Source organism: Gobio gobio (assembly GCF_949357685.1).
Source record: "Gobio gobio genome assembly, chromosome: 3".
Classification (NCBI taxonomy): Eukaryota; Metazoa; Chordata; class Actinopteri; order Cypriniformes; family Gobionidae; genus Gobio; species Gobio gobio.
This window is the reverse complement of record NC_137099.1, coordinates 11,431,149-11,448,112: the sequence shown is the minus strand read 5'-3', so window position 1 is coordinate 11,448,112 and position 16,964 is coordinate 11,431,149. Positions and strand designations below refer to the sequence as shown.

Sequence of the window (16,964 nt, the reverse complement as noted above, 5' to 3'; positions counted from 1 at the left end):
TGTCCCCGTGTTGAGAAAAATCATGAGTAAGTGCAGAGAGAGAGTATTAAATGTGAGCATTTATGCATCTCACTTGCACAATAAAGATTCAGTACCCCTCAAAATGAATAAAATCCAACCTGGTCTCACAGAATTCCATGAAATGAACACGGGCCCCTTAACTCAAAATCCGTGGCAGTTTCACGGAATCGCCAAAAATTTTGTGATGTGTCCACGGAAGTGATTCCTATGCAAGTCAATGACAGTAAAAAAGCAGAGATGATTTTATTAATATTTATAGGCTACTTTTATATTTTGGAGCAACTAACTCCACTCCTACCCTAAACCTACCCACTCTCAACAATATAAAACACATAACAGGCAAATACAAGTACAGTCACAGGTATTTATTGCAAAAACTGACCAAAAACGGCATAAAAGTATTAACTCATGTTGCATTCCAAGTCTTCTGAAGTCACACAATGTCTTCATGTAAAGAACAGAGTTGATCTTAATGTTTTAATCGCTAAAATGATGATCCCGCCACTCCGTGAACGCACTCATTCATATCTCATTCAAATAATACACACGACTCTTTAGCGCGACGCACTCTGTCACGAGACACACGAGAGCCAATGGCATTTTACAATCAAAGCCGACGTAATGATGCAATTGGTCATGAGACATACGACAGCCAATGCTGTCAAAGCTGACATAGCGTTTCTTCCGGCGGTAAAATTTGAAATGTGTTTATGATCTTTGGCGGATGGACTCGACGCTGCTGATCGCTTTTGGGGATTTTCTTCACACAAATCAATCGTTTGGCCTCGGAACACTTGGAATATTTGTACTTTTTGAATATATTGTGCCTGCAGTCGTATCTGCCTGTTATATCCTGTTTTTTATAATACACAAATGGGTAGGTTTAGGGAAGGGATTGGGTTACGTGTTCAAAATGTGTCTGAATACTGTAAATAAAAAAAAAATGAAAATAATTGCAAATAAAATTATGCTGGCTGATTACATCGAGAATCACACTCTTTGTCATAATGGCAAAATCATAGTTTCATGACGATAACCAACATGCCCAACGCGTCTGTATACTGTCATTGACTTACATAGGCATCACTTCCGTGGACCCATCACGGAATTTTCGGCGATTCTATGAAACTGCCACGGATTTTGAGTTAAGGAGCCCGTGTTCATTTCACGGAATTCTGTGAGATCAGGTTGATAAAATCAGTCAAAGGCAAAATCAGAGTACTATGCAAACCTCCAATAATGAAATATTAAATAAAACAAATATTTTTATGCATTTAATCTGACTTAATTGACCGATGTCTTGCTCCTAACCTTTGATGATTCAGTTGAGTGTGGTCAACTTTTTTTAATTTATTTTTTATTGGGGAAGCAAGTGTTAAACTTTGTTCTCCTGCGTTCTATTCTTCCATTATCTAGAATGGCAGCACAGCTGAAAGGTTTGTTTAAGCTGAGCCCTCTACTGAACACGTGCGAATTTGCATTTTTACCTCAGCCTGAGGCTTATTATTTCGATTTTGGTGTGAAGAGGTCTTTACATTTGAAAAAAAACAAAACAAGCCCAACCCAGGTGAGAAAAAGTAACGCAAAAGTAATGTAATGCTAGCCTAGAAATCTAATTTGTAGCCAGGGTCGTCTAGCAATTCTCCGTTGGCTTGCGAGCTGGAAGACTTGGAGTTAAGCTTTTCTTTGAGAAAAGAACAAAGAACGGCACTGAAGTCATTCTTAAGAAAGGAAGATGTGTTCGGAGTTTTGCCGACTGGATACGGCGAAAGTTTAAGCCATCAACTAGCTCCACTTCACCTTCTTCGTTGCTCTGGTTGGTTGTAACGCTATCCTATCCCAGGCTAATGTAACGCATTACTTTTCTTAAAAATGAACTAAGTAACTAACTTTTCAAAGTAACTTTCCCCAACACTGTCCCTGCAGAACTCTAACTAACTAACGTGGTTCAAACAATAGAGGTGCGACTGGTTTCAGAAAACAATCGCGACTAGCTAGTTAGTTCCTACAACGATGCATCATACTATGGTGGTTAAGCAGTGAGTTAGATTACGTCATTGTATGGGAAACACACCACAGATGAATGCCCTAGCATTTTAAAAGACCATGCAGAACGTCTTAGAAACCGAATCGCAACACCCTAAAAACCCACACTTGCACCCTGACATCAAATTCACAGTTTTTATGAACTGCAAAGGGTTCAACTCGGCGCTCAGGTAGAGTTAAACAGTCCGCAATAGGTGCTCTTGGGGTAGGGAAAAATCCAATGGCAAAAAAAGGCAGGTCCCAGGCACTCAGTCAAACGTAAATGAGGAGAAGGAATAAATTAAAAGCCTTTATTAAGTATGGCTTAAGTCATATTTAAAAAACTACAAGAGCCAACATGTTTCGACCAAACAGATGGTCTTCTTCAGGGCAAAGCAGCACACAAAATGAGAATGACACAAACTTATAAGTTGAACCCCACCCATAGTCAGAAAGCATTCAATTAGCCTAATAAGGCCTAATATAATCAATTAACCCAATGAGACAATCAGGTCTTCAAGATTGGAGAACCAACGTAATGAGCAAAGAAACAAGTATTCAAAAAACAAAAAAACTCTCCTTCAACGTAGGCTACCTGGATAACGAAGCGCATGTTGAGAATGTTTCGAGCACTGACTGTTCAACAAAGAAACACGAACTACGCAAACTTTCAGAGAAAGATATGAAGCTTAAATGGCATGTTATCTCACTTTCTGATTATTGGAGAGAGGGCCGCATCCCTCGTGGGCTACGCCTATCAAAATTCCCCTCCACTTACACGGAGGATGTCGCTTTCAAATCCAAATGGGAGTCTATTTTAAATAAATGCTCAATGGACTTGATGCTACTGCTCATACAAGAGGGCAAAAAAGAGAGGGAACAAATTCAGTCCCGTATTAGAGACATTGAGTCTTCCTTACCCACCCCTTTGGAGCAACAGGTTCCTATTTTGCAAACGATCAGAGAGGAAATACTCAAACTTGAGATGACCATCAAGGAGATGAAGGTGCGGAAGTTCAAGCGCGACGTGGAGGACTACCAGAGGGGACAGGTATATCGGTGGAACCAACCACGCCTGTCCCGTGATCACCGTCATGCCTACCGTCAACTAGACCGTCAACCACGCCCCCGCCAACCTAAGGTGTCCTTCAATCTTACATCCAGTGAAGATGAGGGTCGCTCCCTGGGTTCTGAGTCTGACCATTTTTTGGAGGACGACTGGCCGCGGCTCCAGACCAATCATCGAGGTCCAAGAAGGTGCGCCGTGGCTCTCGAGGGAGAGGAGCGACCCCGACCACCAGCACTGAGACCGTTATCGAGGAAGAAATATCCTCGGTAATTAACCTTTCTGACACACCTCTGTCCAACGAACAATTGTCTGTACTGTCTAAGGGTATGTCCTTTGCACCCACTCATACTTCCAGTCTGTTTAGCACTAGAGTGGATTTATTCCGTTTTTACCGAAATTTACATTTAAAGACGTTTTATCACAAGTCAGGACACAATTACGCTTGCTCTATGACGGGTGTCAACTCTGACATTACTCCTGACAGCACACCTGATAATTTAGCGGTTTCTGACAGCTCTTCCAACATTGACTCGTACCCTTTGTTTAGACCTAAATCCTTGTTTACACCGGTTGTATCGAATCCTTCTCTTGTGGCCTTTTGTAAGAAAGTTGATTTTGATGTGCAGAAAGTCTTTGATGCCCAGTCCAGACCCACACAGAAATTTAATTTGACGATAAACGAACGTAAGGCTCTTAAGGAGCTCTCTATGATTGATGATATAATTATCCGCCCTGCTGATAAGGGTGGGGCTGTAGTGGTTTTGTCTAAAGACATGTATATCTTAGAGGCAACAAGACAACTAGAAACCAAACACTATGAAAGAGTTCGAAGTAATCCTTTGCCTGAATTGACCGATATTTTTCATAACATTCTAACCCATGCCAAAAATTCGGAATGGATTACTGAGAGTGAAATGAAATATATGACAGTTGAACACCCTGCCTTGGCTACATTTTATTTACTTCCTAAAGTGCATAAACCTCCTTTTGATAACCCCCCGGGGCGACCCATTATCTCGGGTAATGGTACACTTACTGAACCAGCGTCGAAGTTTGTTGATTTTTTCATTAAACCTTTTGTTAGGACTCTCCCTTCTTTTATTGAGGATACTGTCGATGTCTTAAATAGTTTGTCTAGTATAGGTAATGTTGGGTCCCAATATTTAATTACCATGGATGTTGAGTCTCTGTATACCAACATTAACCATGAGGAGGGTCTACATGCTTTGAAACATTTTATTTCTGATAGAAATGACACCAGACCTCCTTCTCACTTCATTGTACAACTCACTGAGTTTATTATTCATAACAATGTTTTCGTGTTTACTGACAAGGTGTACAAACAGAAAATTGGGGTTCCAATGGGCTGTTGTTTCTCACCGAATTATGCTTGTTTATATTTGGGGTTATGGGAGAAGTTGCATGTCCTGAACTCGGTTAATCCGTTTTATCATTGCATAACATGGTTTGGTCGCTACATTGATGATTTATTATTTATTTTTAAAGGTACGGAGACTCAGGTACTGGAGTTTCACCAATACCTTAATTCCATCAATAGGAATATTAAATTGTCTATAGAATACTCCAAAAACAGCATCGACTTTTTAGACCTAACCATCTCACCATTCTTAGGGCTGACTCTTTTCATCCTCAACACCTCATTGATAATGTGCCATTTGGCCAATTCCAGCGGTTACGCCGCATATGATAATGTTGATTTTGAAAAACAGGCAGATAATATGTCAGAACGTTTTATTAAAAGAGCCTACAAACCAGATATCGTCGCTCATGCACGTTCCAGAGCCCAATCCTTAAACCGTTCTGATACCTTGATTAAGAAGGGACGCAAGAGAGGTACTCAATCCCGCCCCTTTTTTGTCACAGAATATAGCATGGAGGCTAGACAGATAAAACGGATTATTCAGGATAACTGGGCCATTATTAATTCTGACCCTGCCCTCCAACAGGTCTTTCCTCAACCTCCTTTGGTTTCTTACAGAAGAGCCCCGACTCTTCGTGATAAGTTGGTACATAGTTATCTTCCCCCTGAGAAGAAGGAAAGTTGGCTTAAGAGACCAATTGGGTTATACCGATGCATGAACTGTCCCCATTGTAGTAATGTCATCCCATCGAAAACCTTTGTGGATTTCAAATCTTACAAAACATTCAAGATAAAAGATTTCATAAATTGTAACACCACATTTGTCATTTACCGTTTATCCTGCCCTTGTAAGGATGTGTTTTATGTAGGTCATACTAAAAGACGTCTGCGTGATCGATTGGCAGAGCATAAGTATGCTATTCGTACCAGTAATCTTGACTATCAGATGGCCCAACACTTTTTACATATGCATAATAAGAATGATTCCCTATTAAAAATAGAGGTTTTGGAACATGTGAGACCTTTGGATAGAGGAGGTGATAGGATCCGTAGACTCAACCAGCGCGAGTAATTTTGGATCCATCAACTGGATGCGCTTCGTTATCCAGGTCTGAACGAGGACATAGAGTTCAAGTGTTTTTTATGATGTGTTTTCTATGTCCTTATGAAGTTCATGCTCTGTACTTTTTGCCTTGGTTTTCTCTGTCTTTGTTTTTCGTTTTTCTAATATGTGACACTTGCTTTATTTTTCTCTCCAGGTAGCCTACGTTGAAGGAGAGTTTTTTTGTTTTTTGAATACTTGTTTCTTTGCTCATTACGTTGGTTCTCCAATCTTGAAGACCTGATTGTCTCATTGGGTTAATTGATTATATTAGGCCTTATTAGGCTAATTGAATGCTTTCTGACTATGGGTGGGGTTCAACTTATAAGTTTGTGTCATTCTCATTTTGTGTGCTGCTTTGCCCTGAAGAAGACCATCTGTTTGGTCGAAACATGTTGGCTCTTGTAGTTTTTTAAATATGACTTAAGCCATACTTAATAAAGGCTTTTAATTTATTCCTTCTCCTCATTTACGTTTGACTGAGTGCCTGGGACCTGCCTTTTTTTTCACAGTTTTTATGTTTTTTTATTTCTCTTGATAAAACAAGCTGGGTTTCACTGCATAAATATGTTGAACACCCAACATGCAGTTGGCTGATTAGTATTAATATCCGAAACTTCAGAGAGGTATGCCAGCATTGGACAGTTGTGTTTTATTAATGACTCGAGTTATTCAAGTCTCTGAGTTCAGCAAAAAACTTCTTTTGAATAGAAGATAACTTTGCTGATACTCAAACACACATGAATTCTTTAAAACTTTGTTGAGGTGGAATCCATGATGTGTACGATGAAAATGCAACAGCAACAACTTGCAGATATAGATTTTGATGTTGCCTGATGCTATATTGATAAAAGGCATGGGCGGCAGTCTTTCTCCTTTTTATAAAATAAATAAATAGGATTAATTTATAGAATATGAAAGATAAATAAACATTATTTAAAGCTGATCTTTAGGAGACTCCATTTGTATTAGCAATCTTATAGTAAACCACACACATTCTTGTTCAAATTCATTTTAACTTTATTCATATTAAATTGAAAATATACTTTGTAACAGGATCATGTAACAAATATGAAGTATTTCAGTTCAGTTGGCATTCAGTTTGGTGGAGGGTGGTCACTACCAATTAAAATGCAAACGGAAAGGGGAATGATTTGAACTACTGACCCTAATGTTTTTTTTTTTGTGTAGTTTTATCCTGGGGGGCTTCCATGTTATAATAAAACTGAAACTAAAACATTCTCCAAAACTGACAAAGCTCTGAAACACAGTGGCCCCAAAACATTAAATAACAAAGTATTGAACAAGGTGGCATTTATTAATAATTATAAATAAAACAAACAATAACAGAATCACACATTTAAATAATAATAATTTAACTTAAAAAAAAAAATCACAAAAATAAACATGTTCGTTTTTAAACTATAAAGCAATATGCTGCTCAAATAAAAAAAAAGCATTGTGACACTTTCAGGTTGGAAACTACTGAATCCACTAAAATTACCTTACCAATGTAAAAATGACTTAAAGAAATAATCCAAAAATGAATTACTCACCCTCATGTCGTTCCAAACCCGTAAGAAATGCGTTCATCTTCGGAACACAAACTAAGATCTTTAACCCCAACTTCATGTAGCGACACGAGTTTGCACACACACAAAAAACTTATTTACAAAATATTAAAGGGGTGGTAAAACACATTCTTTTGAAGGCTTGGCTGTGTTTGTGGGGTGCACTGTAACATGTGTTCATGCTTCGTTTAAAAAAAAATTGCCTTATTTTTCATATATTTGACCTTTATTCTACACTGCTCTGTCCCTCCTTGTAAAACGGTCTGATGCTTTCCGGGTTGTATGAAGCCAGTCCCTCAAAAATACGCAGTGGGCTCAGATTGGTTAGCTGGCCCAGTGTGTTGTGATTCGCTAACCGCAGTGCACGTCGGAAACGTCACGGCCCTTACCGGAGGCTGTTCAGTATTAGAAACAACGGCGTCAATAAAACCATATGAGCTCGAATCAGACCCAGAACATTTGAGTGAAGATGATCGAGCAGAACCTGTTCAGTCCTCGAGAGTAAAGACTGCGGATCTATAATGATCGCTACAGAATGGCACTTTAACTTTTGTATTTTTAGAACGATTATAGCCAAATATCTGTCGCAAGAACTAACGTTAACCCAAAACGAACACCAAGCACTGGCTTTAACTAGTAAGTTAGCCAAATCACACACAGAAGCATGTTTAGCATGCCTGTAGATAAACAATACATAAAAGCTCTAATCAAAGAATCATTTACACTAATGCCAGGTTCGCTGTTGAGATTTTAACGTTAGTGTTTGTAACGTTAGGTGTTCGTCGGATAACGTTAAGTATGAATGAGCATTTAACAGACTGGTTTGCAGAACAGCGCTGTCATCTGTTTACTTCCTTGATACAACCTATTACAGGAAAACACATCGATGAAAAATAAATCAGACTTACAGGTTGTGGCCCGTAAACAGCTTCTGTTTGTAAATCCAGCTTTCAGGACAAGCCGTTGTGCATATCCTGTATTGAACTCGCGAAGTTTGTGTTGTCCTCCGTGAAATGTGCAGCGCGCGCGTCATGCATCCACGCACCGGCAGTGTTTTTTTCACGCAGCTGATGTTGTGCAAATCTGGCATTGAAATCGCGAAGACGGTGGATGTTTTCCTCTGTTAGATGTGCTGCAGGGAGCCCTGCGCGCGCCTGATTCCCCGCTGACTCAAACACACGTGCAACATGCTGTATGTTAAACGCTCTGCAACGCACCCCCGTCCCAAGGAAGGCTGAACAGAGCAAGTACCCCAGACCTGCAATCCGGATGAAAATAACAGCGTTTCCTCAGCATCGCGGCAACAACACTCCAGCCTACTAACCACAACAGCGCCGCGATACAAAATGGCCTCACCCCCCCCTTATTTAATATTCTCGTAGGAGGGGTTTATGTAAATATTGAGCCTGTTGATGTCACCAACCCTGGAGGAATGTCTGTAGTCGCCTACTGGCCGTTTGCTGTAGTTCTTAGAAACTGATTTCTTTAAAAGCAAATATCTCCCTTTGCTTTAAACTTTGAACGTTGTAACTTTGCAGATGTTGTTTATGCTCAAGCAGCAACATTACACGCTAGCTAAAGTTAGAATAGTGAAATCGTTGTTTACCACCCCTTTAATCTCCAACGTGCATTCACGAGAGAAGCACAACGACGCATGCGTGTTGTGTTGACACGAGAGCAGGCGTTGTTGCGTTGGAGAATCCAGACAGCTTGGAATTTGGATTTTTTTCCCCCCACCTCGTTCTTGGACATAACATCTGGAACGCCCTTTTACAGTCTATGGGAACGCCACGCCACTCAAACTCGGATATTCGACCTGTGAACTCGGGGTACATCGATCGACCCCCAACACGAGAGGCGTCATTTGACGCCGCTTCCAAGATGTCGGCAAGTCCTGCTTCCAATGAGCTAAACGTAAAAACAAAGTTTAACATTAGACATTAAGTTTATGTAATAATACCCCCGTTTTTGCTTTTCATCATCGTCAGCTGGTTTAAAGCTATTTTATGTGTGTTTATTCTGTTTTTGCCATACTCAAAACACGATATGCTCTCGTCGTGTCATGGCGCCACCATGTGGTCAACATGCGAACGTGACGACTGATTGTCTGGAACTCTTCAGGTCTGAAGTGGGATATTTCATTTGTGGTATTCCCACCTCCAACCTCGTCTGGAACACAGCATACTATTTTGTAAATTAAGTAGTAAATTATGTGTTTTTTTTAAGCGTTGCTTCATAAACTTGAGGATAAACCACTGAGTCACATGGATTACTTTCATCTTTACTACCTTTCTGGGCCTTGAAAGTAGTTGTGTAGCCTACGTCAATAGAGGGACAGAAAGCTCTTAGATTTCATAAAAAATATCTTCATTTGTGTCCCAAAGATGAATGAATATCTTGCGGGTTTGGAACGACATGAGGCTGAGTAATTAATGACAGAATTTTCATTTTTGGGTGAATAACCCTCAAAACTAATTCTGAGAAAAATTCTAGCATCGCTGCAATTGCCACTTGGCTTAATATTTTGTTATTAAATGCCCTGAAATTCATTTTTAAGTGTGACTTAAGTGTCCAAATACTGTTTAGGCTACTATAAATTATTTTACATATTTCTAGTAAGCTTAGCACACACCACCATCAGTAATAATGCATCAGCCAGTGATTTTAAACAAAAATGACTGTAAGTGCCTCAACAGGAGCAAGTCTCTCACCATGTACATACGATCATTTCTAATACAAAGCAATCAAACCAAATGCAGACATACAAAACGAAATGTCAATAATAAATATAATTCACTCAAGATATGTCATCATTATTGTTTTAAAATTAGGTTGACAGAAGTAGATAATTCATCTTATGATGTGTCTCACTGTAAGTCTTAAATAGTCATATTTACAACTAATAAAGAACATAAAGGGAACGAATAGAGAAAATGGGCACTTATGGAGAGAAGGAAAGGGCCACAGCTAACCATAGAAGCAGCAAGAGAATAAGAAATCCACAGAACAGAGCATGACACACAAAGCTACAGGCCCGAGGAAAACAGAACATCACTTGAGATCAAATCAAACGTCACAAATACAAAGTTACTGACACAATGTCAGACCATTACTACAGACGGCGCATGTTAAACAGAACTGAACATTTCATAGCAAAGAAAAAAAAAAAGTTGATGCAACAGTCTCTATATATTTACACTTCCCCATAAATCTTTCAGTACTCTACAAAAATACTATTCACTTTCCTTTAGAAGAACAAACTTGTTACAGAGCAGTCACTCCAAATGCCGAAAGGCTCAGAAATACAGTACATGTAATGTTAAAAATCTGTACTTCCCACTCCATGGTCTGTCATATCTACATTTAAGGTTTGGTAATGAACAGTCAATTACTGCAAATTGTGTGAATCTTATACGTGGATTCTTGGCAGTCCATAAAATTGCTAAGTCTGTGTAAACAGATGCTTCCCTGCTGTGGTTCCACATGCATCAGTTTACATGTTAATATCTCAAGTAAAATAATGAAATATGGTTAAACTATTTCAAATATGTGTGATTGAATATATTTTAGCCAGTTCAACATGATCTCATTAGTATTCGTAGGCATGTTTAGCATGTAAAATAAAGTGTGGTTCTTGCATACGTTTATTTTAGCGTATATCTAAATGTATATCAATGTACAAAGTATAAACTGCAAACCCTTTTACACTAACAGGCAACGTTTGGGGAGAGTTCTTATTTGAAATTATTTTTAATTTTTTTTTATTCAGCATTAATTTGATCTATTTTCTATTTCAAATAATGCTGTTCTTTCGTATCAGTTTCCACAAAAATATTGAGCAGCTGTTTCTTGAGCTCCAAATAAGCATATTAGATTGATTTCTGAAGGATCAAATTCAGCTTTTCCATCACAGGAATACATAATATTTTAAAATATATCAACACACAAAAGCATTATTTTAAACTGTAATAATATTTAACAATATTGCTCTGTATATTTGATTAAATAAATGCAGCCTTGGCAAGCATAAGATAATTCTTTCAAAAATATTAAAGTCTTACTGACCGCAAATTTTTCAACGGTAGAGTACTTATGAACTTTAAAGATGTACAGATGTCAGACCAGACAAAAGTTGAGACTAAAGTTACACATTTTTAAAGGGTTCACACTTTATAATACTCTTAACTTGAATCTAAATGTACACATATGTACACAAGCACATTCATTCCTACATATAACAATGAGATCACACTGTCCAGTAATGCAGAACTAAAACGGCTTAATTCTTACCAGAAATGGCATTTCTAAATCAAAAGTTCACAATGATAATGGTGCCTTGAGATTAGGCTGTGTTATATTTGGCAGTTAAAGACTGTTAAAATGTTCAAGCATCTTGTTGCAACATAGTACCCCTAATTTAACTAATTGTAACAGTAAATGTCTTTGTGTTCAAATGCCACAAATCGGACAAAACATCACCAAAATGGGATTTATTTGACCTACGAACTAGTCTGACAATACATAATTAAAAGCACAAAAACATGAAACTACGAGTGATAGTAGATTGGAAACTACAGGGGCAACACTTACTGTATTTGTGCTACACTTCTTATTAGGTGTGAGATCACAGACAGACAGACAGACAGACAACTACAAAAATAAAACCACACAGTTTTAGACCACTGACAGTGATAGAGACGGAAGGCTGGTTTCTAATTATGTTAGCGCTGACAACTGGCACATTAAAATCTTTTAGTGTTTGCAATTTTACACAATACAGCTGTTATGTGACATTGTGATATGCAACACAGCATCACATATCCAACCTCCGTACTTCATGTAAACCTGCTGTGTTAACTGGACAATTTGTTTTGTGAAATACAATGAAATGCCCCAAATAAAAACATAGCAGCCATTGTGAATAAATAGTAATGATAAGAAAATAAATGTTGTGCCCAAATTCCATTTTCCAATTACAGGTTTGTCAAAGGCTCAGTACTGACACTGAATTGTACAAACTCAAAATGACTAGGAAATGTGTTAACCAGCAGATTAAAACTAAATGTATTCATTTGTTTTGCTAACTTCAGTTGGAAACAGAACACACTCCAGACACATAATCACCTACAAAACACTGAAAATATATAATGATTGAAACCTTCTCTTAAAGTCAACATAAAACAGCTTTCAGTTTACTTTCTTAATGTGATGCTAAACAGAATATTCATTTCATCAACCGGGAAATTATTAGATTGTGAAAATGGGCAAATGCCATACCATAAAATGCAATGCGTGTTTTGTTGATTGCAAATCTTCTAAAACGCTACTGGCACCTACTTCTGAGGAGATGGAGGTCCAATTCAGAATTAAATTACTTGTTTAAATCGATCATTATTTGCTATTATTGCCATAACCGTATGACATTAGCATTAGCTAATATTAATCACTGCATTATCCATTGGCAAGAATTTAGAAAGGCTATATTACCAGCAACTGTAGCCTCAACAATGCCACCACTGAAAAAAGGTGATCAATTTTCACTCAGAAATTGCTAGTTAGTTGCACAATTAATTACAAAGAAATGGTATGTAGCACATTAAATCAGACGTACAATTTTGAAGTTGAAAGACTGAAAAGGGATTTTCACACTTGGAACAGTCAACCCTGGGTCTGAGTAACGGAGTCCTAGGTTATCTTGCTTCACGTTTCACACTGCTCATAATTTACCCAGAGTTAACAATGTTTCACACTGTACATTCCTAAACCCTGGGTTAACGTCCTTATTTGCAAATTTGCAGTGCCAGTTTCACTGACTAGACAAGTCAAGTCAAGTGACCTTTATTTATATAGCGCTTTTTACAAAGCCGATTGTTTCAAAGCAGCTTAGTACTCTTTTTTAAAATTTACTCTTTAAGAGTAAAACAGCACTCTTGGTTCTATGATGTTGCTTAACTGTAGGCTATCATATGTTATAAATATAAAAACTCCACAATTGGTAATTTTAACTGTGTATGTTAACTGAGTTTATTTGTATGAGCTGCGCTCATTTGTTGTGATTTCTCCTTGAGAGGCTGCGCGACCGTCAACAGCGCAACCTTGTTACCGTCAGCTCATTATACATTATATATTATACTCTATCGATTCGCACATACACAAAATGAATGCAGAATCATTCTTGCATTTTGGTGATTCGCTAGTTATTTTTTGACGTTTTAATCAAGATACCTCTTGATGTAAAAGTAAAATTCTCTTTCACTTGTCCCTTCAAAAAATCCACTTGTCCCGGACAAGCGGACAAGCAATAATGTCGAGCCCTGGCTGACTGTAATATGAATGACTATAAAGGTAAGAATGAAACGGCCTCTTCTTCACTCCAATTGTCGAATTTTCCATCGTTTTGTACAGTTTGATATTTTTCCTTCCATACTCAGAAACGACTGTAATGCATCGCCCTGTGTTTCCGTGACTTGCCAAAGCACGTGAATATAAGGCACGTGATTGGTTGTCGGTTGCTAAGCATCTAGTTGTACCATTCTAACACCGCATCGTTTCATTCTGTTTGGCACCGCAGTGCAGAGTTAACACTTCAGAAGAGGGGCTAACCACTCCAGAGCAGGGTTTCATAACCCCGGGTAAAATGCGGTGCTAACCCAACTTCTAATTTACAAGTGTGAAACGTTCCTTTACCCGGGGTTAAAAGCAGGGTTAAGAAAGACGATAACCCTAGGTTAAGTGCAGTGTGAAAAGCCCTATATAGTATTTTCTTGTAAAACATACTCTGGTAATCTTTGTTTTCTTTGAAAAATCATTTCTACAGTGTAGTTGGCTATTGGTTAAATAATTTTGACGTCAGCCGTTATTGTTATTTCAGTGGTGGAAGTTATACATTGTGATGGACAAATTTAAACATTTTGTTCTTTGGAAAAATGTAGAACACCCAGAACATTATGAAGTAAATAGGATCAATTTCATGTTGACCTTAATATGTTGATAGCATAGGTTATATCTTTCAACCAATAAGAAGAGGAAAGTAACAACTAAAAGTCCGACTAGGGAGATTTAAAGTTGCCACTTAATACCGATAAAGTAAATGTAAAATGTAAACACCCTGTAAACCATTCTGTGCCGTTCTTCCTGATAATTAATTCTCCGTATCTCTCAACAGGTGAGTTCACCACTCACCAAATGGGAATAACCCCTTTGACTTTCACTGATGATTACTGTATTGTATTCTCAATATGAACAAATGCCTCTCAGTGCCTTTATCAGCCTTTTATTCAACTCATTGTGCTGAGGAACTCGACTGTTCATGATTTCACAATCCTCTCAGGTCTAGTCTTCCCCATAGGGCAGCAGTTTTGGCGGCATGAAGGATTTGCTGAAAAAGTGCGAGTGTTCCAGTCAGGAAAATATAAAATTCAAGTGCATATTCGCTCCTATAATTTTTTTAATACACTTCTCTTTCCATTCAGAATGAAATTTTAACTTTCAAACATCCATGTTCTGTTTCAGACTCAAATTAAGGACCTTTGAGAGTGTCTGGAATCTTTAATTTCACCAAGTTAATGATGTTACTAGATCTAACTATGTGCCGTCCTGTATGAAGCACTTTAAAATACCTGTAGAGGAGAAAAAAAACTATGTTCCTAGGTGACTGGCAAGGTTTTTGACGATGGATGGTGTTTGGATGGGATGCGCTGACCTTCTCCCCAAAGTATTTATGCCATATTTCATTTGGCATAATGTCAGTTCAGTGGCTTATATTATTTCTAGTCCCGTTTTTGACCACCAGAGGATCAAGGAAAGACATTTAAGGTGCTGGTAGAAGAACCAGGCTCTACAGAGCATGGAGACCTGGACGTTAGACCACAGTGTTCCTCTGCCGGTACGGAGGAGGAGGCAGGACTGTTCCTGGCTTCATTCCAGACAGGTATTCAGGGTTTTCAGCCACGGCTGGCTGTATGCGGCCGTTCTGCTTGTAAAGGACTTTGTTATTGCAGACCACCGAAGAGTCTTGGGAGTTCTGAGGGGTAACCTTGGGTGGAAGGCTGTGCTGCCAATACTCAGGATTGTCAAAGCTATTCTTGTACGTCTTATCCACTAATGCAGTGCCAATCTGGCTGCCTGGTGGCACTGGGTGACCCGGTAGTTTACCTACCACTGTGGACTTGGCCAAATTAAACTGTTGTGGGGAACGATTCGATTGGCCTGGGTGTCCTGGTGGGACTTGATGGCTCACAAGACAGATCTGGCCTGCTGGTGCTTGCAAGCCAGATTTGCTGCCGTGATCATGGACCGACTGAACTGAATGAGTATGTTGATCATTTTGGCTCATCAGTCCAGGGTGTACCAGCTGAACTGGTGGTATGGCGAAGTGAACGTGCGGTCCGTGGCTGAGATGATGGGGTTTACCCATTTGTGTGATGTGGGGAACGTGGGTGCCTGGAGTGTGGGCTGCTGTGGTCACCTGCAATGGGATGGAGACTCCATTTTTCCTTAACATTTCCTGGTTTATGTCACTGGTGTTGTTGAATGTGTTGAGGTAAAGGGGCTCATTGATGTATTCGTCTTCACACTTGGGCTTTCCATCAGGGGTACTGTGGTAACCTGGATTGTCTAGCGCGTGAACGTCTTTATTTTTACGCCTTGTTACAAAAGGATTCTCCTCAACGGGATTCAGATGATCTGCAAAAGTGACAGACAATGACATGGATAAAACATTGTAGACATTATGCTTTTTAATACACATTTTATACCTGACTTCTCATATAAATGTGGAATTGCTAAAAAGGTGAAATTATTTTATTGATAAAAAGTAAAGTAACTTACTAATAATTTATTAACTGGAAAAAGATTACTAAGTGCACCTTTAAAGGAACATTTCACCTCAAATATTACCCTGATGTCATTCATTTCTTCAGTGAAACAAACATAAGGCAGCCAATTTTAATAATATCTTGGCCACTCAAATGTGTTTGAGTGATTGAGGACTGGGGCTGCCAAGCTCCAAAAAAATATAACAAGTTTTATATTCCAATTCTTCTGAACTGATCTGTTCTGTTGAGACTCAGTGATCACCGATTCAGTGATTTGGTCAGACAGAACTTTATTAGTCCCACAAGGGGGAAATAGTAGTAGGTCCATGGACAAAAAAGCTATAAAAGGACTAAAATATATTAAAATTTAACAATTAAAGGAGTACTTTAAAATGAAAATTACCCCATGATTTACTCACCCTCAAGGGTTAGACTTTCTTCTTTCAGATGAACACAATCGGAGTTATATTAATAAAAAAAAATAATTTTAAAGTGAACTACTCCTTTAAAAAGAAATGTATAATTTAAAACTAAATTATTAAGAATAAATATTTCAATTAAAACTCCACAGAAGAAATAGAAGTTTGTATGGAAGCTTGTTTCTGCCACTGAATACAAAATGAAAAAGGTTATTGCGACCTTTCTAATAAAGTCAGAATTGTGAGAAATAAACTCGCAATTGCAAGGTTTAAAGTCAGAGGTATAAACTCGCAATTCAGACTTTTTTTCTTAGAATTGCGAGTTGATATCAGTCTCCCCCCCCTTAGAATTGTGCTTTACAACTGGCAACTGCGATACATAAACGTCAGAACTGAGAGTTAATACAACGCAATTCTGACTTTATAACTTGCAATTTCGCGTTTATATCTCGTAATTCTAAGAAAAAAAGAATGACAATGATCTTTTAAATTGTAATATTCCGTGTTGGAAACAAGCTTCCATAGGTTTGAAATGACATCAGGGTGACAGAGCTTTTACA

At 38.4% G+C, this 16,964-nt stretch overlaps 1 protein-coding gene across 1 annotated transcript in view; it reads right to left on the bottom strand.

Moving 5' to 3' along the window:
* Positions 1 to 10,941: 10,941 nt before the first annotated feature.
* The window catches only part of LOC307123458 (receptor tyrosine-protein kinase erbB-4-like), a 259,218-nt gene continuing 253,195 nt past the window's right edge, over positions 10,942 to 16,964 (bottom strand). Inside the window, exon 26 of the mRNA XM_079811989.1 lies at positions 10,942 to 15,854. Within this exon, the coding sequence (XP_079668115.1) occupies positions 15,031 to 15,854 (824 nt within the window). The 3' untranslated portion in view covers positions 10,942 to 15,030. The remainder of the gene's footprint in view (positions 15,855 to 16,964) is intronic.